General features: G+C 48.4%; 1 protein-coding gene across 10 annotated transcripts in view; it reads right to left on the bottom strand.

The window, feature by feature from the left end:
* The window catches only part of LOC147718545 (phosphatidylinositol-binding clathrin assembly protein-like), an 882,838-nt gene that overhangs the window by 229,913 nt on the left and 629,637 nt on the right, over window positions 1-23,288 (bottom strand). For 6 of the 10 annotated variants that reach the window (XM_086918490.1, XM_086918491.1, XM_086918484.1 and 3 more), the window contains exons 14-15: window positions 5,684-5,809; window positions 5,562-5,592 (exon numbers count right to left, since the gene is read on the bottom strand). In XM_086918490.1, coding sequence (XP_086774616.1) covers window positions 5,562-5,592; window positions 5,684-5,809 — 157 coding nt within the window. The remainder of the gene's footprint in view (window positions 1-5,561; window positions 5,593-5,683; window positions 5,810-23,288) is intronic. The other 4 variants (XM_086918493.1, XM_086918492.1, XM_086918487.1 and 1 more) reach the window with 1 other exon arrangement.

Raw genomic sequence — 23,288 nt, forward strand, 5'->3', positions numbered from 1 at the left:
TTAGAAAAAAAAACCTGTTCAGTACCAAGTTCTTCGTATTATAACATTGCAGTTTCCACTGAACTCTAGACTCCAATACCAAATCTTCCCTCTTTCCAGTCGCTTGTGACCACCTGTCAGACACTCCTGTAGTGGCCATCTGTGCAAGGGAGCGTTTGGAAGCATTGAAACACAATATGCCATCATTCATGATCATTTTTACTGTCAGGGGAAGTAGCCTTTAAAATGCCATCACTCTCTCGCTGCTGGGAGATCCATTGCCGGTCATCATGTTGAGTAATGCCCTGTGAAAGGATGAGTTTGCTGGAGAGGGAGGTGGGATTTTTTGGAAACGACAAACTTAATCTGTATAGGACTCATAGTGGTTACTGAGTGTGAGCAAGGCATTCCTATCAGCAATTGGATTCTACCAGCAAATCATGCAAGTATGGTATGACATGAATCAAAATATGACGAAGATGTGCTACAACCACTGCCAAACAATTGGTGAACACTCTTTGGACTGTTCTGCCCCGAAAGGTACATTGAATTCGTAATGTTTGCCATTTACCAAAAATCTGAGACACTGGTGTATGCTAGGTGGGCATGTTGTGAACACCTCTACTGCTCTCATTTAGGCAGTCTCTTGATTACTTGACTATTGGTGGCCTTTTCTTTGGCTCTAATAGAGAATGTGAAATTCTTGAAGCACACAAAAATGTTGATATCAGCATGGCTGACAACCCTGTAGGCTGACATGTTTTTGTTTACGTTAATAGGGGCAGCCATTAAAATATGGCCCTTTACAGTGTAATCTTGTTGTTTACAAAGACAGGGGCTTTATGTTAACTTGTGGGTGGAGCTGGCCCATTTTTAGTCCATGTTAATTTAGTCTTAGAGAAGCTTTACTGTCTCCAAACCCGGTTATTTTTTCAGGCTGAAGATGTATTTTCCATCAACTGGTATGACTATTAACCAGTGAAGTACCTCTAGCCAGAGATCACACACTTAACCAGGCATGTCTGTAAAGGACACTTGTGTTTATCACAAGTATTGCAGTGCAAATACTAAATTGGGTGACTGCTCCCACTTCCATTTGTTTTCCTGCAGTATCAATCTTTTTGGTCTCCTTATCTGGTTGGAGTGTGTACCCAGTAGCTTGCTTGAATGCTTTTTAGAGTGCAGTGTGTCAAATTGGGCTGTCTGAATGTACATGATCGTGGATGTAAACTGGCCCCTGCAGGACTGCCTCTGACTTCTTTTCCACCCAGGGCATGATGACAATTATTTCACATGGTTTAACAAGTTTCCAGTGCAACACCTCAGCATACTATATAGCCCAAGTAAATATTACAGTGATTCATCAGTTTTCAAGAAGGTCTCAAAGAGGAAATTAATCTATACTTACTCCACGTGCAACTTACCCTTTTGTTGTTCTGCGGTTTATTGAATGACCAATATGCTGTTATGTTTTCAGATAGCCTTGGTTTTTACATGGGCACATCACAAGTGGACACATCACAAGGGTTTGGTTAATCATCTAGGGGCTTGTGTTTTAAATCTATGTGCAAGAATGAGCAGGAGATGGTGAATATGAAGGTGGCAGTGGAGTGGCTTCGCTTGGCTTTATCTTTTCTTGGAGGTTTGAAATGGACTATAGACTCTTTGAGGCTTTGTTTTGGCACAGGATTGATCTTATGCTGAACAGTGTTCAAAGATAAAACCAGTGACAGGATCAATATAAATCCTCCTCTGCCTTATGTCTGGTTGATCCCACTTTATATTCATCACTGGTGTAGAGCTCGATGTCAGCTTTCAGGGTGTTTTCAGTCTATTTCAGATCCGTGGCAGGCTCTGGGTGTGGAGGTTGGCTATTTCTGTATTAAGGCTTGGGCTCCAAGGTATCTTGGTATGGAGGCTAGGGATCTCAGCCTCAAGGCTTAGCTGATTAATGCCAAAAAAGGCTACTTAAGCTAAATTTAATTGGGAACAGTGGGTCGACTCGACTGTTGAGGTTTCATCTAGGTTGGTTCAGGACATAAGGCATGGCTGTCGATGTTATTCCTTGCTTTGGAGTTGAGGCTCCGATCGAAGTCAAATGCTAGCGGGGGGATCCTCTGTGGCCATTGAGTAAGCCCTGGTGTCGCCTTTGTACGGGTGATTGTTTAATTAAGGTCCCTGCTGATGACTGCTCTCAGAAGTCAGTGCCATTAAAGGACACGTAAAATACGTAGTTCCCCACAGAACCCCAGACGCCTGAGGACCCACCCCTTTCACCATTTTAGTAAGTTCTCTCAACATCCTTAAAGTTAAGTTCAGGCAGTGGCTCTTCAAATATATAGTGATTCATCCTGTAATGTACCCACCATCTATCTCATTGGTGCCTAATAGTTTTCCTGCACCGGAAAAGTCTTGCAAACCAAACTGGCAGACTAATTTTGATTTCTCAGTAAAGAGAGGTTGTAATTCAAAGACCCAAAGGAATTCGATGCTGCATTTGGACAAAATTTCAAAGGTGTTTTCTCCATACTCTTCGCCCACACAAGTAATTCTCATGTGACCTAGGCCTCTCATTCTGTTCCAGGTTTGAAGTAGTATTCAAACCTACATGATGAAAGTTTTTTAGCATGGAGTACTTGTGTGGGGGTTTGGGGATCTAGAACAGAAAAGTCTAAGGTCACTAGTGTTCAGGCTCTATCTCAACTCAGAGTGACCTATTCCTTAAGCACTCATAACCCAATAGCAGAAAAAGAAACAGATACATGCGAACAGACCTGATTAAGGTGGGAGACTCACGATTTTTTAATGCTGATAATGGCTTTATTTTAGCAGTTTGCCGCCTAAAATTACTTCTAGTTTAACAGAATTCAATGGGGAAAATACATTGTAGGAAGCTGGCTCTGTATATACTATACCAAAATGAGGTATAGTGTGCACAGAGTCCAGTGGAACCCCAAAAGTAGGCAAAGCTAAAAGTAGATAGCACCTTAATCTCCATTTGTGGTAGTGTTGGCGAGCAGTAAGGCTATATCAGAGGACAGTATTAAGCATTTGATGTACACACTCAGGCAGCAAATGATGTCACACACTCAAAGACTGAACTCCTACTAATGTGTTTGTATTAAAAATATTATTAAGTTATTTTATGCTGAGGCCCAATGTTATCCAAAGGGGGGTAGGGGGTTTCCGGTTGGTGGCTGCTCACGAGCAGGCCACAAGTTTGTGGGAGCAAAGCTCCTGGTGTTAGGCTCAGGGCATCCGAGTTAGCACCCAAAGTACTCCCACAGCGGCGGCTGGGTGCAGGGTGCTGTTTTGGCATCGGGTGCCCTGTTGATTTCAATGGACTGCAGGCTCGGGACGAAGATCTTCTGGAGGTGACCACCGGTTGCAGAGGTAAGTTGGGATGCCTGGAGATGCTGGGACACGGTCTGTTGGGCCACCCGAGGCCTTGGGACGCCTGGTGCAGAGGTGTCTTAAGGTGTGAGGTTTTCTTACCAGTTTCGGTCGCGGACTGCAGGCGTTGTTTGGAGATTCGAGGCAGATTAGAGATCACCAGATCTCAGGTCAAGATCACAGGGGAGACCTCCTTGTGGTGTTGGGCCACTCGGGCCGTGGGCGTCGGGTGCATTCTCGCGGTTTTGGCCAGAGTCTTTGGGTGTGCAAATCCGGTGCTCACAGGAGATAAAGTCTTGGGTCTGGAAGGCAGGGCAGGGCAGGTCCTTCGTGTTCTTGAGAGCTGCTTGTTGCAGGACACACCGTGATTTCGCTGGAGCAGGTTCGACGAGCATACTGGCCGATACGGCTGGGGCCAAGTCAGTGGGCATCCTCTTCTTAGTTCAGCACGGCTTCTTCGGTCCTTCTCTTCAGGTTTTCATCTAAGGAGGCAAGGTTCGGGGTTGCCCCTAAATACTAGATTTAGGGGTGTTACTGGTAAGTAAAGGTTGGGACCAATGGGTCCCTTCCTTGGGGTGGGAACACCCTCTATTATGCCACCCTCCAGAGGGAGGGGGGCATATGCTTCTCTCTGCTTGGCTGGGTTCCCCCATCTGCAAGTTGGCGGGGACTGAGAGTTGTGCTTCACCTCACCTCCCGCACCTGAGGGGTGGGGTTGGCTAAAGTGGGCACACCTCTCTTCCTCACTTGGTTTTCCCATTGATTCTCCTGCCCAAAGTGGGGGTCAGAACCGGTGGGTCCCAGTTGCTGGAAGCAGCAAAAGACCTGGGGAAGCTCACAAAGGCAGCAAGCCTTTGAAGCTTCTCCTTCGTGGACCCTGCCCATCCTGGGGGAGGAGGATTGGCACCTCATCCCAGATGTGCATTGTTCCAGACCCCCGATAGCAGCAGGCTCTCGATCAATGGGGTCCAGAAACATGTCTGGTGGTGGCAGCTGGCGAGCAGTCAGTCAGCCAGGACACTAGTGTTAGGTCGTTTTTCAGGGGGCATCTCCAAGATGCCCTCTGAGGTTTTTTTTCATTAAATCCCACACTGGCATCAGCGTGAGTTTAATGTGCTGAGAAGTTTGATACCAAATTCCCAGTTTTCAGTAAAGCTGTTATGGTGCGGTGGAGTCCGCAATGACAAACTCCCAGCACCATATACTCTTAATGGGATTACTGCAATTACAATGTCTAAGAATTGGCTTAGACAGCATAGGGGTACAGGGCTCATGCAACCGTACCCTCACCACTGATATAGTGCACCCAGCTAGAGGGGTGGCTGACCTATGCCAGGGCAGTGGGTTGTAGGCATGGCACACAGGGATGTGTACTGTCGACTTCACTTTGTTCTGCATCAAAACATGCAGTGTGTGTGTGTGTAAAGGTACAGTGCCTCTAAGGGTGGCACAATAAGTAGCCTTACTTACAGAGGATGCAGCCTTACGGCTAGAGCGGTCGACCTTGAAGCTGGGGAACCGGGTTCGAGTTTTGGCAGCGACGCTCAACATCCTGTGATTCTGGGCAAATCACTTAATCTCCCAAAAATTAATGTGTGTGCTCATGTAATGAAACTGGTGCTCATGTCTCTCAGGTCTAGTTCGCGATATATAAAACTCTAAAGAGGAAAGAGAAATAAGCCCTTAGAGGCCTTGGTACCTGTGGTACAATTAACAAGGGACTGACATGTGGCCAAAAACTGCCAATTGGGTTTTGTCTGAATGCAGTTTTAGGGAAAGAACATAGGCCCTGGGTACCTGTTTGGCAGGAACGTGGGGCACACTCAGTGAAAGTACATCAGCAGTTTGGCAAAAAGTGGGGGTAACCGTGCAAAAAGAGGACACTTTCTTATATGCATTTTCCATGATTTTTTTCTTAATCTGTCTCTTTCCAATTCTAAAATGTTGGCATATGAGAAAACTACGATTGAGTCTTTGTCATGGTGCGTTGCTACAGCAGAGGGAACACCAGTCACACTGAAAGCAAAAATGTTAAAAAGAAAAACAACTTACAATGTCTACATGCAACACTAGATGGCTGCAGTATGCAGAGCATATGGTCTACAGGGATTCCAGTTATCACATCTTACTGCTTCAAAACACTAATAAGAAAATAAGGCAGAACTCTAAATATTTTCAGTCAAACTTACTTTTTGGTTGGAGTTCCACCAAAGCCTAAGTCTGGGAAACAAAAAAAAAAAAAAACAATTGTAAATTTACTGCTCAAACACATGAAAATTAATAATACCAAATACTTTTTTTTTTTACTTACTTCCTACTAAATTAGCAAGAGAAGAATCAAGGTCATTGGCTAGAATTTTTCCACTTTGTTGGCTGGTCATACCAGACCTTTGGCCTTGTGACATTGGCTGTAAAACATCTTCTACAAAATAAATCCCTTGAAGAAAAACAATAAAAACAGAGTGAGTGAACAACTCTAAATTATGTTTAAAGCACTTTATAACAGCTGCAACTTCTGGATAATCAAAAACCTTCCAACTCTTATTTCCATAGTCAGCTAACGTCTCCCCATTAGATACAACAATAATAGACAAAGAAGTTATTTAAGCTCATCTTGAACTCTGTGTATGATAGTCCACACGGACAATATTAAAAAGCATATGTATGGTTTCGCTTAAAATTTCTGTTTCAAAACAAATGCATACAAGGCATAGGAAGGCACTCCTAGGATTAAAAAGAAGAGAATATGAAAAAACCTCTACATGGTGATCGGAATACTCAAGGCACTTTCGCTCAGTCCATCACTACCAGCTGGCATGGAATAAGCGCTTTGGTAGCAGGCCGGACAGACAAGAAGCTGCTGCTTACGAATCGTGCGCTTCCGTCATGTGTCTCCATCATCAAGTAATTTACTTATGCCAAGAAAGGACAGTGGGGTGGCTGTCTGGGTCCTGTATAGAAGCTGGAGCAATGATTACCAGACCCTGGATCAGCTAAAAGGAAATATGTTTGGCTGTGAAGTCTGCCTTCACCGTCGTTACACATTTCCTAGAATAACTTAGGAGTTGACAGTAGAAGCATGAATATGATGTGAGCAAATTCGAACCACACTTTTTTACAGTGCTGAAATAACTTATCTTTATATATTATTCGTACTCAATTTGCCTACCTCAGAAGTATGAAAGGCAGAGTTAGCCTTGCTGAGAATCAAAATTGTGGCCTGGACATTAGATCAGTTGCCAGCTGCAAACGTGTAACTGACCAAGCCATCTCCACGGCTGTATTACGCAGCACCGGAGCCAAATGCATCTCTAAGAAATACTTTGCTAGAGTAGGAGAAACAAAGCCCTTCACTCAAACGATAATAAAATCTTTGTTTTGATTACCTCCTCAAAGTCATTAGATGACACTCCTCACAAAAGTATTGCGGCAAACCACTGCACATGTATCACAAGCTGCAGCCGCTTTCCCTTCAGAAAGTTGCACTGAATCTTGGTGTTATGTTGAAGACATTAAGGTTTTAAAAAACAAAATTAAATGATCTCTCTTTTAAAACTGTATCTTGGATCAATCCTATTGTATAACTGTTTGCTACGGCTACATTTGACTAATTTGCTTTGGGTTATCACAGCCTTGTATCCAATTAGAGAGCTGGCCCATATTTGGTTCACATTCTACAATGAACACCCGGAGTAGGGTGGCCAACTGGCATTGGTGCAAATTCAGGACGGTGAGTGTAAAAATTCAGGACAAAGGGTCAAAATTCAGGACACAAATTCAGGACAGGAGGTCAAAATTCAGGACAAAACTTTAGGACAATAGGTACGTTTTACAGACACATCAGAGGTCGCGCAATAGTATATAAGTAAGCCCAGCCATTTCCAAACATATTCAACCATTTGCAAACCTATCCATCGTGTATCCTTCCATCTATCATTTCACTCATCCATCCCCTCATCCATCCTTTTACTCATCCTCCATTATCCATCCATCCATCCACCCTTTCCATCTGTACACTTATCCATCCACTCTTCAACCCATCCATCCATTCACTCATCCATTCAGCCATTTACCCTTTCACCAATCCATCCATCCTTTCACTTACTAATCCTTCCACCCATCCACTATTTTAATCATCCATCCATCCTTCCTTTCTCTCTCCATCGACCCTTTCACTTAGCCTTCCTTCCATCCATCCATCCACCCACCCATCCATCTACTCATCCACTCATGAATCCATCCATTGCCCCTATCACTCATCCATCTATCATTTCACTCCTTCACACATCTATTCATCCTTTTGTCAATCTACCCTCCCTTTCACTCACTCATCCATCCTTACACCCACCATTTCACTCATATGTCCATTCATTCACCCTTGCACTTTTCAATCCATCAATCCATCCATCATTTCACTCATCCACCTACCCCCCATCATCCACCCACCATCCACCCACCCATCCATCCTTTCACCCACCCACCATCCAATCCAGTGATCCATCCTTTCACCCACCCACCATCCACCCACCCACTCATCCATCCATCCATCCATCCATCCATCCTTTCACCCACCCACTCATCATCCATCCATCCTTTCACCCACCCACTCATCATCCATCCATCCATCCATCCTTTCACCCACCTACTTATCCATCCATCCATCCTTTCACCCACTCTCCATCCATCCATCCTTTCACCCACCCATCATCCATCCATCCATCTGTCCTTCCCATCATCCATCCATCCATCCATCTGTCCTTCCCCTCATCATCCATCCATCCATCCCCTCATCATCCATACATCCTTCCCCTCATCATCCATCCATCCTTTTCCCTCATCATCCATCCATCCTCTTCCCTCATCATCCATCCATCCTTCCCCTCATTATCCATCCATCCTTTTCCCTCATCATCCATCCATCCATCCATCTGTCCTTCGCCTTATCATCCATCCATCATTCCCCTCATCATCCATCCATCCTTTTCCCTCATCATCCAGCCATCCTTTTTCCTCATCATCCATCCATCCATCCATCCATCCAACCTTCCCCTCATCATCCATCCATCCTTCCCCTCATCATCCATCCATTCCCTCATCATCCATCCATCCTTTCACCCACCCCTCATCATCCATCCATCCTTCCCCTCATCATCCATCCTTTCACCCACCCCTCATCATCCATCCTTTCACCCACCCCCTCATCATCCATCCATCCATCCTTCCCCTCATCATCCATCCACCCTTCCCCTCATCATCCATCCTTTCCCGTCATCCATCCATCCTTCCCCTCATCCATCCTTCCTTTCATCCATCCTTCCCCTCACGCATCCATCCATCCCATCCATTTATCCTGCCCCTCATCCATCCATCCTTACCCTCAATCCATCCATCCTTCTCCTCATCCTTCATCCTTCCCCTCACCCATCCATCCATCCATCCCATCCATTTATCCTGCCCCATATCCATCCATCCTTCCCCTCCATCCATCCATCCATCATCCTTCCACTCATCCATCCTTCCTTTCATCCATCCTTCCCCTCACCCATCCATCCATCCCATCCATTTATCCTGCCCCTCATCCATCCATCCTTCCCCTCCATCCATCCATCATCCTTCCACTCATCCATCCTTCCTTTCATCCATCCTTCCCCTCACCCATCCATCCACCCCATCCATTTATCCTGCCCCTCATCCATCCATCCTTCCCCTCCATCCATCCATCCTTCCCCTCATTAATTTATCCTTCCCCTGATCCATCCCCTCCATCCATCATCCTTCCCCTCATCCATCTTTCCCCTCATCAATCATCCAGCTACCCTTCCACCCATACATCCAGCTATTTACATTTTCTCTCCATCCTTCCCCTCACTCATCAATCCATCTATCCTCTCTCATTATCCATTTATTCAATCTTTCATTCATCCATTCACCCTTTCACTAATTCATCCAGCCATTCACCCATCCCTTCACTTACTTACTCGTCCACCTTTCCATATTAATTTTGAGCTGAGCCCTTTGAGAAGAGGCCCATCAAGAACTTCACCCTCGCTGCAGGGGCCGTTCCAGGACTGGGACAGAAGCCACCCAGGGCGGAGACAGGATCCACCACAGGGGGGGACAAGAGCCATCACAGGCGGGGGTGGACTGGAGCCACAACATGGGGGACAAGAGCTGTCACAGGCGGGGGAGGGGGTGGGGGGTGGACTGGAGCCACAACATGGGGTACAGGAGCAGGAGGCATCACAGGAGAGGGAACGTGATCCACCAGGGTTGGCACAGGGGTGGGCATGCAGTATTCTAGTATCATCTTGGGCTTCTCGCCCCCTCCTGCACAAGACAACGAGAAGACAGGCTCTCAGTCCAAAATACCACCCCCCACTGTGATGTACAGCACTTACAGGAGATACTCTAAGAGAACTGATTGAACTGATTGTCCTCCATACTTTGTTAATCAGTGTGGGTGCGATTGTGCCATTTCTTTATTGTTTTACATTATGCATGTTTGAAGAACCGAGGTTTGCTTACAAATTAGTGACAGTAATTAAGCTCGGTGAAGAGAAGCAGGTGCTGCCTCGGTGTAATCAGGGGTGTAATCTGGCCGAGTCTAGGATGTTTGGGGCCCTGGGTAGAAATGGAATGTGTGAGCCCCCCTCTAAATAGCAGATACAAGACGCATTCAGGGCTGTTTGCATGTGAATGGATGCCCCCTGCTCCTGAACCTGCAGCCCCTCCCTCTGTCACCTTCGAGCACCTCTTAACAGCTCATCAAGGGCTGAAGGTGCGAGGGTTGCCATCCCGCTGTGCCTCTCCAATGCTGCTGGGGGTCTGAGCTTTCATACAGCATCGGAGTCAAGAAGGGAGGTGGGGGCAAGCTGTGCCCGGTTAAAATTACGGACAAATGGCGTCTGTTAAAGATTCCTTCACGGACAACGGACAGACAGCCAAAATTACGGACTGTCCGTGAAATTTACGGACGGTTGGTCACCCTAACCCGGAGCCGTATTATGGAAAGTGCCCTGGTGACGAAACGGGCATGTGGGCCCACTTTTTGCCCCCCTCCCTCCCCTCGGGCATTTTGGTGTTGCAGAAAGGGCCACAGAAGCTTGTGCAGCCCTTTCTGTAGTACAGATAGCGCTGGCGCAAATATAGCACCACCGCTATCACCAGAGGGAGTTCCCTCATTTGCATGGGGGCGTAGCTCCATGAAAATGAGGGAATCCTTTTGCTATGCGCCTGCGCCGTATTATAGATGTGGGTGCCGAGATAAATGTATTTATTTTTATTTATTTATGTGTTTTTATATAGCGCGGACTTTACCCGAAGGTGTCAGAGCGCTTCACAATATGAACAGAACCGATACATGAGAACATTATAAGTGCACAAAATACAAAACCAAACGTTACATTAAATGAAGCAAAAATAACAATCGTGAGCCAACAAAATACAAGAGGTAGCAAACGGTGTATTACTAAAGTGACAATCGTGAATCAACAAAATATAAGAGGTAGCAAACGGTGCATTACTAAAGTGACAATCGTGAATCAACAAAATACAAGAGGTAGCAAACGGTGCATTACTAAAGTGACAATCGTGAATCAACAAAATACAAGAGGTAGCAAACGGTGCATTACTAAAGTGACAATCGTGAATCAACAAAATATAAGAGGTAGCAAACGGTGCATTATAGGAGGAAAAAGTGACGTTTGCAATTTACAAAAGCGTACAAAGTAAACATAGAGGTATAATACTGCTATACATGGAGGACACTCAAGCACAAGAACAAACGCCACGCAGGCAGTGGTGGCACCTGTGCAGGTATCGGAAAAAAATCAAATGAAAGAGGTAGAAAGCAGTGTGTTACTAGAGAAAGTGGCGGGTGCATGTTACACACGGGTACCAAACACAGGTAGAAAGATAATACTGCAATAAATGGCAGACTCTCAAACCACAGGAACACACTGGGAAGACACTTCCATAGTCATGTAAAGTAGATTTTTCTATAATGGAAGGGCTTCCTTCAGATAATAGAGAGGGCATGAATTATATTTGGAAGTGTCTTTGAAGGAGGAGAACTTTGAGGTCAGTTTTGAAGGCCTGGGAGGAGGTGGTGGTGGTCCGGAGCTGCGGCGGAAGGGAGTTCCAGATTCTCACCGCATTGCCTGAAAAGGATTGTGCCATTGTTCTTTCCTTCTTGAAAGTGGGAGGTTCAAGCAACAGATTTTCCGAGCCTCCAGAGAGTTTGTTTATTCGCCAGGTAGCGAGGAGAGGAGGAGTGCAAGGCTTTGTGGGTGATACATGCAGCTCTAGCCTCGATTGGAAGCCAGCGAAGGGTGGATAGCATCGGTGTGATGTGGTCGCTTCTTATTGCCCCATAAATGAAACGAGCTGCTGAATGGAAAACCGATTTAAGGGGGGACAAGTGGGATTTGGGGAGGCCAGTAAGAAGAGAATTGCAGTAGTCAAGTCTGGAGAGGACCAGCGATTGCACCAGGGTTATGAGGTCCTGCTCCGGGAAGAAGCGACGGATTCCCCAGAGAAGGCACAGATGGTATTGAGCAGACTTTGCAATGGAATTGATGTGGGGGATTAGATTGAGTTTTTTGTCGAGAATGACACCCAGGGATTTTGCGCTGTCTGCAATGATGGGTTTAGTGTTAAGTAGATTCCACTGATCCATCCATGATTGCACCGGGGGAGGAGAGATTGAAGAGGAGAAGAGGAGGAATTCGGTTTTGTAGGGATTCAGAATCAGTTGATGAGTAAACATCCAGTTATGAATAGAGTCGAGAGTAGAGCTTAGGATAGAGAGATTGTGAGTGGATGCAACCTTGAGGTAGATTTGAGTGTCGTCAGCATAGAGATGATAGTGGATCCCGGATTTACTCAGGAGATTTCCTAGTGGTTCTAAATAGAGATTGAACAATGTGGGTGCAAGTATAGAGCCTTGAGGAACACCTTGACCTACCGCCACAGGAGAAGAAAGACTGTTCGCTATTTTGATCATTTGGGATCTATCAGAGAGGAAGGAGGGAAACCATTTAAGCACAGTGCCCTCCATGCCCATTCTCTGTTTAAGAATGTTGAGGAGGGTGTTGTGATTGACAGTGTCAAAGGCTGCAGAAAGGTCAAGGAGAATTAGAAGACAAGACCCCCCCGAGTCGAGGATCCTCAGCGCGTCATCAACCACTTGCAGTAGGGCTGTTTCAGTGCTGCAGTTTTGAATGAAGCCAGACTGGCAATTGTCAAGAAGATCATTGTCCTTGATATGACGAGAGAGTTGTTTCGCTACACATCTTTCTGTAATCTTCGCAAGAAAGGGTAAGTTAGTGATGGGGCGGAAGTTGTTGAGGCCAGACGCATCAGCAGTTGGTTTTTTGAGTAGCGGGGTGACCTGCCCAGTTTTGTAGGCGACGGGAAGGGAGCCTTGATAGAGGGAGAGGTTGACCAGAGTGGTCCAGTAGGAGAGGGAAAGGGTATAAAAGTCAATGGCAATGGCACTGGGGATGGGGTCCAGATGATGGTTGGAGGGCTTTGTTTCGCGGATGCACTTGAGAAGGGCATCTTCAGATATGGGGTCAAAGTTTTGCCAAATGGCTAAGGATTTGCAATCCTCTGGAGGGGTATGATGAGCAACCTGATCCACAAGTGATTTTACTTTTTCGTCGAAGAATATAGCGAAATCCGCTGCTCTCTTTGAAGAATCCTCCAACTTGGAGGATGGGGGAGAGCAGTCAGGAATCTTGATGAGATCGAATAGTTTTTTGGGTCTATTTTTGGCTGAGTCAAGGAGGGTTTTGAAGTGCGCCACTTTCCCAAGGAAGATGTGCTTGTGGTACTTGGATCTTGCGGAGCAAAGCGTGGACAAGTTATCGGTGGAGGGCACTTGCCTCCATTGTTTCTCCAGGAATCTTAGCTGCTTCCTTTCTTCATAGAGGGATTTGATGAACCAGGGTCCTGAGGGGGTGGGCCTTAATCTTTTGCTTTTGAGTGGAGCGACGTTATTGATTTCATCTGCAAGAACTGTGAGGCAGTGGGAGGTGAGTTCGTCAACATCAAGGTTCGGGTCTAGCCTGTAAGGTGTGCCCCCCTAACCTAGCCCCCTAGTCCACATCTCAATTTGGTGAGTACCTGAACTTATTTTTTTCCATTAAAAGCACTGTCTGACAGAGTGGCCTCTAATCACCACTCTCACCACAGCTGTGCCTTGACCTACGGTGAGGTCCGGGGGGCGTCCCTGAACCCGGATAGCAGACACCAGCGGCTGGGTAGGGCAGCAGGACATCGCTACCAGCCCTGAGATGTCTCGCACGGCTACGCGGCTTTTGATCCCAGGGGAGCCTATGGCCAAGGGACGCGACGTCACAGACCGGCTGCATCGAGCTGCCTAAACTACTGCTGGGTCACTGCTGAGTAACACTGGGCGGTGAACTCTGCTCCGCTCGCGGACATTCCCCGCACTCCATGTTGCACAGAGTTCCGAAAAAGTCTGCCTGGCGCAGCTAAGGTTTTTTCCTCGCTTGCGTTCACCAACGTCAAGTTGGCGAGCGCAAATGAGGAACATCCACCTCCAGGCGAGCTTTTTCCTAGTTCGCGATCGCCAACATCAAGTAGGCGAGGGTGAGCGTGGAATATAAACCTCCTGGCGATATTTCTCAATGCGGGGGTTGGGGGGCAGGTTTCTCATTGAGAGTGGTCGCGACCGCTTGCATTGAGAAACTGGCCCTTCGCGTTGGTAAAGATGCCGCTCGAGTAAAAATCTACTTGAGCGGCAAACAAGGTAAGCTTGCACTGTGCATGGTGCTGTTCGCAAGGAACAGCATTTTTCTACCATACTCCGCCGCTTATGAAACTCCGCCTAGTGCAGCAGAATTTTGTTTGCACTTTCTGTAGCTCTACATAATGCAACTCCGTGAACTCCGCCCACGGTTACTGCTGAGCCGCCGAGACTGTCCCCTTGGGGTACTGTTAATCAGTATTGCCCCAGTTGCCTCTCCACAGGGCCCGGTTCCCAAACCTCTGCAGCTGGGGCAGGCCTCTGAAAATAACAGACAGGCCCAGGAGGGCCCACCCAGCTCTGTTGCGTCATTCAGACAATTCACTACTGAGCCATGATTGGACCCCCGCGACCACCTCACGAGGGCGGGGGAGACCAGAATGAGACCAGCTGCATCCAGTCTACTCTATATTGTGGCGCTTGGCCCACGTGGACAGCCCCCCTCTCAGCAGGAGCACGGGCCGCTTTCCATTCCATTTCATCTGCTTGGCCTCTCGGCTCCTACTCTGTGCTGCCTGGCCAGTCCTACTCTGTGCACAGAGCGATTTCGTGGGTCCCAGCACCCCAAAAGGGCTGGGACACGCATAGGACTCTGCTCCCCTCCTCATGGGGCCTTTACCACGGTGGGACCCCACAGAAGCGCTGGCCCTGTGCGATAACCAGCCACTGACCTGCCTTGCTTTATGGACGGGGTGGCGCCCCCCCAGCACTGGCATAAGGGACACCTCTTGGAAGGATGCTGCTACTTTACAGGCATGAGGGATCCCCCACCACACAGCACCAGTGCCACATCCAGTCCTGTCAGACCCCCAGCGCAGTGAGTTCATCGCCTTGGAAGAGCTGGCCCTGGACACTGAGACCTGCAGACCGTCCGTCCTGCCACTGCGGGCGCTGCAGATGGTGCGTCCTAGCACAGGGTGCTGGGAGACTCCCTTCTAGTAGGCCTCTGATTCGGCTTCCTTTTACCATCACACTACCGAATCCAATCACTCTGTAGGTCTCAGGGTCACACCCTTCACTATGGCCCGAAACGCTGCAACCAGGGTCCGAGCATCCCGGCCGCCCGGCAGCGGCATCTGCGCTGACACCGATGCCCGTGTAATGATGCCTCTATTGAGGAGGGGGGTCACTTACCGCAGTTCACAGGAGGCACTCCATTACCCCTCCTTCACGGTCCCACTTATGCATTGGTGTCCCTTTGAACTGACTTGCCTCATGCAGCCCTCCTTGGCGGTCATCACCTGTTTCAGCCCCTTTTTTGTGCAAGAAGCGCCTGCAAGAGCAACGCCTGAACTACTAGCCACTCAGTGCTTATCACAGGACAACCCTTAGCGCAATGGCCTGGGAAGCAGATGAGGCAACTGCTCTTCACAGATGTGGTCTCCCAGACCAAGTCCACGCCCTTCCCGTCGGGCACCCCAGAGACTACTATGGAACTAATCCTCAAGCAGGTGACTGCGGTGGGCACAAGCTGGAGACCATGGACTTGAAGATGACCAACTTTGTGGTTGAGACTTAATCGATCCGTGCTGAAATCTCTGGCTTCCACCAAAAGGTCGAAGCTCTGGACCATCGGCTGTCCTCCTTGGAATCCAGATTCGAGCTTCTCCGGGAGAGGGACCAAGCCTTCTGTGCCCTGTGTGACAAGGTCTTGGAGATTGAATACCTGAGCCATAGAGACAACGTCCTCTTCTTTGGTATCCCACAGAAGGCGTCTATGTTAATGGCTTCCTCTGGGACTTTTTGCCCACCCTCTTTGGCATCTCCTTCTTTCTCCCACTGGAAAAGCAGATGGCACACAGAATATGACGCAGACCCCTGATCCTGACCGGTATCAGGCCCATCACTGCCCGCTTCCTCCGGCACAAGCAGGTACGGAAGATCCTGACAGCAGTGAAGTTACATGGACCTTACGACTTCAACTTCACAAGAACGGGCTCCCAGATGAAAAATACCCACAGGTAACTGGGGAGTTCGATCACCCTAAGATATTCTGGCAGAATCGCATCCCCTAAACCTACTAGGGTTGGGAAGCGCTAGGTAGGAGTGCAGCCTTTTTCTGAAGCAGGCAATCACTTCCTTCTGTGGTTGTATGGCTCAAAGACACTGCATTTTGCCAGGATTATTAACTCATACTATAACCAGACTCCTCCTACCTCCAGGCCCCAAAAAACCTGGACAGACTACATACATGATATTTTCTACTTTGGCAAAAATAGACACTTGCAGTGGTCCTTCCATGCTTATGATGGGGCTACTACCAGCATTTCGGACCTGAAAGCAATGTGTAGCAGTTAGCACGTGCCCAAATCAGACTGACTGCCTGGATTCACTTTTTGGCTCCTATACAAAGTTGGTGGTAATGGGTACATGTGTAATATGGCATGCAACACAACTGCTAAGCAAAATGCAATCATGCCCACTGGATTCATCCCCATTTTTACAGTTAATGGACAATTTGACTGAAAAAGAGGCAGCTGCTGTTGAAACACCATCACTCTCTGCTGGTTGGAGTATGCTATCTCTGTGACAGCATTTAAAACTGAGTCTAGGAAGGGCTAGTTCCGCTGGGGCTAGTGGTGGGACATCTTTCAGTTTACAATAAACCTCAAGCTGTGGAGTAGAATGAGAGCTTTATAAATGCAGGCTATATAGTGAAGTCTGGTTCCTCATAAATTGCATGTCTGCCTGGATCTGATGCTCTGTCCCCACCTACCTACAAGCTGATGTTACACACGCAAAGTATTTGGGAAAGACGCTGTCAGACCACAACTCCAGGGAACTTAGCGTGACTTGGGGCTGAATCTCCACTCTCATGCCAACTTGGCGAATTGAACCTCAATTATTAGAAAACATAATATCCAGGGCAACCCTAGTTACCATGATCTACACATTTTGCAAAAAATGTCAATACTGCCTCATCGTACCTGGCGCAATGAGAAACACTTAACATTGTAGCGATGGGTGTTTCTATTAATACTATAGTGGGGACACACAAAACAGTCATCAAGAAAGACACACACACACACACATACAGGATCGGTTGGGATCCATAAAACAAGAGGTAGCCGTAGACCATGTACTCACTGACCACCTACAGGAAACCAGAATCAAATCTGCAGAACTCCTTGAAGGACTGTGTATTATTGATTATGCAGCTTATACACAGAGAGCTCACACATATGGCGATAAGGTCAGTAAACTGTTAGTGCAACTGATTAAACTGCAGCTGCCACAAATGCCCATTCTGTCAGTGACGCCTTACAAAACAACATTAAAACAACTCAGTTGGATATTAATGGGGCATTTTATGGGTATTATACCAACTTATAAGCCGCTCCTCACCCTTGTGACCCCAACAAAATTGATTCCATCCTTGCCGAAATACAACTACCAAAGGTGTCCGCTATAAATAGACGTTAGGTGCCCCACTTACACCGAGCAAATTGCATCATGCTATTGTTGCGCTCGTCAGGAAAAAGACACTTGGTTGGGATTGGTTGCCCATAGAATTTCATGCTACATTTACCTCCTGCTTGGTACCGCAGGTGACAGTACAATGAATAACTTGGTCCCAGTACATGCCAAATCGCACCAAAACACAATACATACACATTTCAAAACAGCATATTCAAGACAATCACGTTACGTATTTAGTTAACAGTGTTATTTAATCACACTGAACCATGCTATACAAATATAGGCAACTATTAGACATAAATAGTGAGTGCCTAGAGGGGAGAAAGGGAATAAGGTAAAGTGATTTATGTGGGGCTAGAGGGTGTGCATAGAGGGACAGAGTATTGTGCCAAATACATATTTAGAAATTGTTTCCAAACAAGGCCTATCATTCAACCTGTTGAATAACGAATATGCTACTTACCAGTATGCATCTGTTCTTGGCATGTAAGGCTGCTGACATTCATATCTGTGCATAGATCGCCGCCTAGTGTTGGGTCTGGATGATTGCACATTGTTGTCCTGGAAGAGTCTTCGAAGTATCACGAGATAGGTGGCTCCTCCCCTGGACTACAGTGCGCATAGGCATCGACTCCATCCCCAGATTGTTTTTAGCCATTGTGGCCAAGATGGAGGGAAACTCAGTGAATGATGACCATGCCATGAGTACATGTGAATACTGCAGCTGCTACAGGCGCCGGGGAGGAGGGCGGGCGATATGAATGTCAGCAGCCCTACATGCCAAGAACAGATGCATACTGGTAAGTAGCATATTCGGTTCGAGGCATGTGGGCTGCTGAATTCTTATCTGTGCTTAGAATACATAGCAGTCCCTCCATTAGCGGCGGCCGCTCGTGCCAGCTGCAGCAGTTTGGAAAAGTGTTTTGAGAACAGCCTGCCCTACAGCTGCCTGCTGTTTGGAGTGCACATCAACACAGTAATGCTTAGTAAATGTGTGTGTGGTAGACCATGTGGCTGCTCTACATATGTCTTCCAAAGGAATGTTTCCAAGGAATGCCATAGAGGCCCCCAACTTTCTGGTGGAGTGGGCTCTTGGCGGAATGGTAAGAGTGCGTTTTGCTTTTAGATAGCAGATCTGGATACATTTAACGATCCACCTAGCAATACCAGCCTTGGAAATAGGTTTACCTTTGTGGTGCGGTGCAAAGGCGACAAAGAGTTGCTTAGTTTTCCTAAAATCCTTGGTCCTATCGATGTAATACATTAGGGCCCTTTTAACGTCAAGGGTATGGAGCATCCGCTCCGCCAGTGACTCAGGATTTTGAAAAGAAAACAGGTAATTAGATTGTCTGGTTGATATGAAATTGAGACACAACCTTGGGTAGAAATTTAGGGTTAGTGCAAAGCACTACCCTGTTGGAATGAATCTGAATAAATGGCTCTTGGATAGTGAAGGGCTTGTAATTCACTAACCCTCCGTAGCGATGTAATTGCTATGAGGAAAGCCACTTTCCACGTCAAGAACTGAATCTCGCAGGAATGCAGTATTTCAAAGGGAGGACCCATCAGCCTGGTAAGGACCCCACATTGAGGTTCCACTCAGGAGCTGGTGGAGTCTGTGGAGGAATGACTCTTTTGAGCCCTTCCAGAAAAGCCTTAATGGCAGGCACCCTGAAGAGGGAGAGGTGCTGCCTATTTTGAAGATCAGCGGCCATTGCAGACAGATGAATGCGAATGGAAGCATAGGCCAGATTACACTTGAACAGATGGAAAAGGTAACAGATGATGTTCTGAATAGAAGCATCCAGCGGGTTAATGTTGTGGTCTGCACAATAAATGACAAACCGCTTCCATTTTGCCGCATAGCATGCTCTGGTGGTGGGCTTCCTTGCCTCCCGAATGATGTCCATACAGTCGGAAGGTAAGTGCAGGTAGCCAAATTCTAGGACTTCAGGAGCCAGATCGCCAGGTTGAGCTGTTGAGGATCTGGATGCTGAATGTCGCCATGGCTCTGCGTCAGAAGGCTGGGTGTGAGATGTAGTCTCTGATGCGGTACCACGGACAGTTCTAGAAACGTGGTGTACCATGGTTGGCGAGCCCACGTTGGAGCAACCAGGATGAGAGTCATTGAGTGCTGCCTGAGCTTGCGTGCCACCAGCGGTATCAGAGGTGCTGGGGGAAAAGCGTACGCAAATTTGCCTGACCAGTTCATCCATATCGCATTGCCCTGAGACTGCGGGTGTGGGAACCTGGCGGCGAAGCTTTGGCATTTTGCGCTCTCCCTTGCGGCGAAGAGGTCGATCTCTGGATGACCCCACCTTCGGAAGTACGGTTGGAGAATCGATGGATGTATCTCCCACTCGTGCATTTGGTGGCTGTGCCTGCTGAGCAGGTACGCCATCTGATTGTCCTTGCCCGGGAGGTGCTCTGCCATGAGGAAGATGTTCCTCTGAATGGCCCACTTCCACATGCTCTGAGCTAAATGAGACAGCTGCGGAGAGTGTGTTCCTCCCTGCTTTTGAATGTAGTACATTGCAGTCATGTTGTCCGTCCGGATCAGCACGACCTTGTTGCACAGATGTACTTTGAAGGCTTTCAGTGCCATGAAGATTGCCATCAGTTCCAGAACATTGATGTGCATCTTCCCTTGTTGTTGCGTCCATAGTCCCTGCACAGTGTATTAGAGTACATGCGCTCCCCATCCCTGGAGAGAAGCGTCCGTCGTCAGGATGATCTGTGGCACAGGCTCCTGGAACGGTCGGCCCTTGCAAAGGTTTCGTGGATCCCACCAATGCAGAGAGTTGTATGCCCGACCGCTCACCAACACTAGGTCTTTCAACTGGCCGTGAGCCTGAGTCCACTGACGTGCTAAGCACTCCTGAAGCGGACGCATATGTAGTCTCGCGTGCGGGACAATGGAGATGCAGGAGGCCATCATGCCTATCAACTGCATGAACACTCTTGCTGGAAGCGAGTGTTGAGGCCTGAATTTTTGGATCAGCGATTGAATGCTGCTGACTCTCACTGAATTCGGCTGTGCTGTGGCCGCCAGAGTGTCTATGGTCGCGCCCAGATACTGCCGTATGTGGGCGGGCTGGAGGTGGGATTTTGGGTAATTCAGTGAGAATCCCAGATCGTGCAGGTGAATGGTGTAGGACACGTGGGCGGCACACTGCTGGGCTGACTTCGCTGGATGAGCCAGTCGTCCAGATAGGGGTAGACGTGGATGTTTTGTCTCCTGAGATGTGTCGCCACTGTCGCGTGAACACCCTGGGTGCCGTGGTGACACCGAAAGGCAACACCTTGAATTGGTAGTGCTGGTTTTGGATGGTGAACCTGAGGTATTTCCTGTGTGAAGGATGTAGTGGAATGTGAAAGTACGCATCCTTTAGGTCCAAAGTTGAGAGAAAGTCCCCCTGCTGGAGTAACGGGAGCACTTGCTGCAGTGTTAGCATATGGAAGATCTCCGACAGGATGTAGAAGTTGAGGGGCCTGAGATCCAGGATGGGCCTGAGAGACCCGTCCTTCTTTGGAATCAGGAAGTACAGGGAGTAAACTCCTGTGCCTGTTTCCTGCATAGGCACGAGCTCTATTGCCCCTTTTTGCAGCATGACGTTGACCTCCTGCTGCAATAAGTGCAAGTGCTCGTCCGATATAGGACGGTGCCTTGGGGGTATGTTGGGTGGAGTGGAAGTTAACTCCAGACAATAACCAAATTGGATAAGCTTTCTGACCCACCAGTCCGTGGTGATGGACTTCTACACGGGCAGGAACTGCTGGAGTCTCCCCCCCCGACCGGTGTTGTGTGGTCGGGGGGCAGTGACAAGACGTCACTGTTTGCTGGCGGTAGAGGACCTGGAGCTGTTGTTGCCACGTCCTCTGCCTTTGGCGCTGTTGCCGCGATATCCACCACGACTCTTGTTGGCATAAGTAGTCTGGGTGTTGGCCTTGTAGAATTGCGCGGACTGTGAAAGCTGACCCCTTGAGGTGCCTCTGTTACTGGAGCGACGAAAGGACCCACCCCGAAACTGCTGGGACTGCAAGGCACCCATGGATTTTGCAGTGTCAGTGTCTTTCTTCATTTTCTCTAGGGTGGTGTCAACCTCCGGGCCAAACAGGTGATCTGGGTTGACCGTTTGGTTCAAGATGGTGGTTTGGATGTCTGGCTTGAAACCAGAGATTCTGAGCCAGGCATGTCTCCGAAGCAGAACACTGGTGTTAATGGCTCCCGCAGCGGTGTCAGCTGCGTCCAGAGCGCACTTAATGGAAGCGTTGGAGATCAGCTTCCCCTCCTGGATTCGCATCTCAGCCCCTTCTTTATATTGATCTGGCAGGTGTTGTAAAAGGGTCTCTAGTGTATCGTAGTGCGCCCTGTCATAACGTGCCAAAAGCGCCTGTGTGTTCGAGATGCGCCATATGTTGGCTGCCTGTGCTGCTACCCTCTTCCCTGAAGCCTCAAAGACCTTGGATTCTTTGTCTGGGGGAGGAGCATCACCCGTAGTCTGTGAATTGGCCCTCTTCCGGGCATTCGAGACGACTAGGGAGTCCAGAGGCAACTGTCCTTTAATGTAAGTTGGATCAGTAGGCGCCGCTTTGTATTTTTTGTCTATCCTTGGGTTGATGACTCTCGCCCTGGTAGGTTCTTTGAAGACCTCAGCAGCATGCTTCAAAACACCTTTCAGCATTGGCAGAGTTTTCACAGTCTTTTCCGACACAGAAAAGGTGTCAAAGAGGAAATCCACATCCACAGGGTCAGCATGCAGCAGGACATTGTGATTGGCAGCGGCCCGTTCAATGAGGGCATTGAAAGCAGCAGAGTCTTCTGTAGGTGAAGTCTTTGCAGAAAAGAGTTGAGGGTCTTGTCCCGAATGAGGATCCCCAGGGTCACCCCCAGCTGACCAGGGCTCAGTTGTATCCTCTGGGTCTGTGTAGACCGGATAGCTATATTCATCCTCCTCATCGCCCTCACCAGCATCCACATCGGAGTAAGTGGGCGAGACCTCATGAGCCTGTGGTGAAAGGGGCCCCACCAAGGCTGGAGTACCAGCAGAGTTCATTTTCCTCTTGAGGGGGATTTTGTAAGACTCCAATTGGGGTTCCGGGGTGATTTTCCTCTTTAGAAGGGAAAGCCTGCCCGTTTCGGCGTCGATGTAATGTTCTTGACGCTCCTCCTTCGAGTGTTGTCGAGGCCGCGGGCTGTGAACCACCAACCCCAACGAGGTCTTCTCGGGCACGCCTGCCCCCGGCCTAGCAGCGAAAGCCTTCGGCGCCGTCTTAGGCGGCAAGGTAAAGAGGATCGGCGTGGACGCCTTAGCTGGCTTCTCCAGAGGCTTTGCAGGCGGAGGGTCCTTCGGCTCGACCGCCGCGGTGCCGTCCCTAATGCGCTGCAGGGACTCCGTGACCTTCTTCGTGAACGCGGCCGATGGACGTGCCGGTTCAACGGAGTCCTTGGAGGACGGTTTTTGAGTGGAGTCCTTCGGGGTCACCTTCGGAGTTGACTCGCGTGGCGCCGCACCCTTAGCCTTGTCGTGTGAAAGCGGGGCAGAGAGGGCCTTCGGGTCATCGGGCCGCTTCTTCGGGTCGCCGAGAGACGTCTTGGGGTCGTCGACAGACTTCCTATGCTCGACTCAACCCTTGCCAGCGTCGACAGTCTTCGGCGCCGATGCGCCCGCGTCGAACACTTTCACTTTAGTCATTGGCGCTGTAGCCTTAGGCTCGGCAA

This window comes from Lissotriton vulgaris, chromosome 4_1, assembly GCF_964263255.1.
Source record: "Lissotriton vulgaris chromosome 4_1, aLisVul1.2, whole genome shotgun sequence".
Classification (NCBI taxonomy): Eukaryota; Metazoa; Chordata; class Amphibia; order Caudata; family Salamandridae; genus Lissotriton; species Lissotriton vulgaris.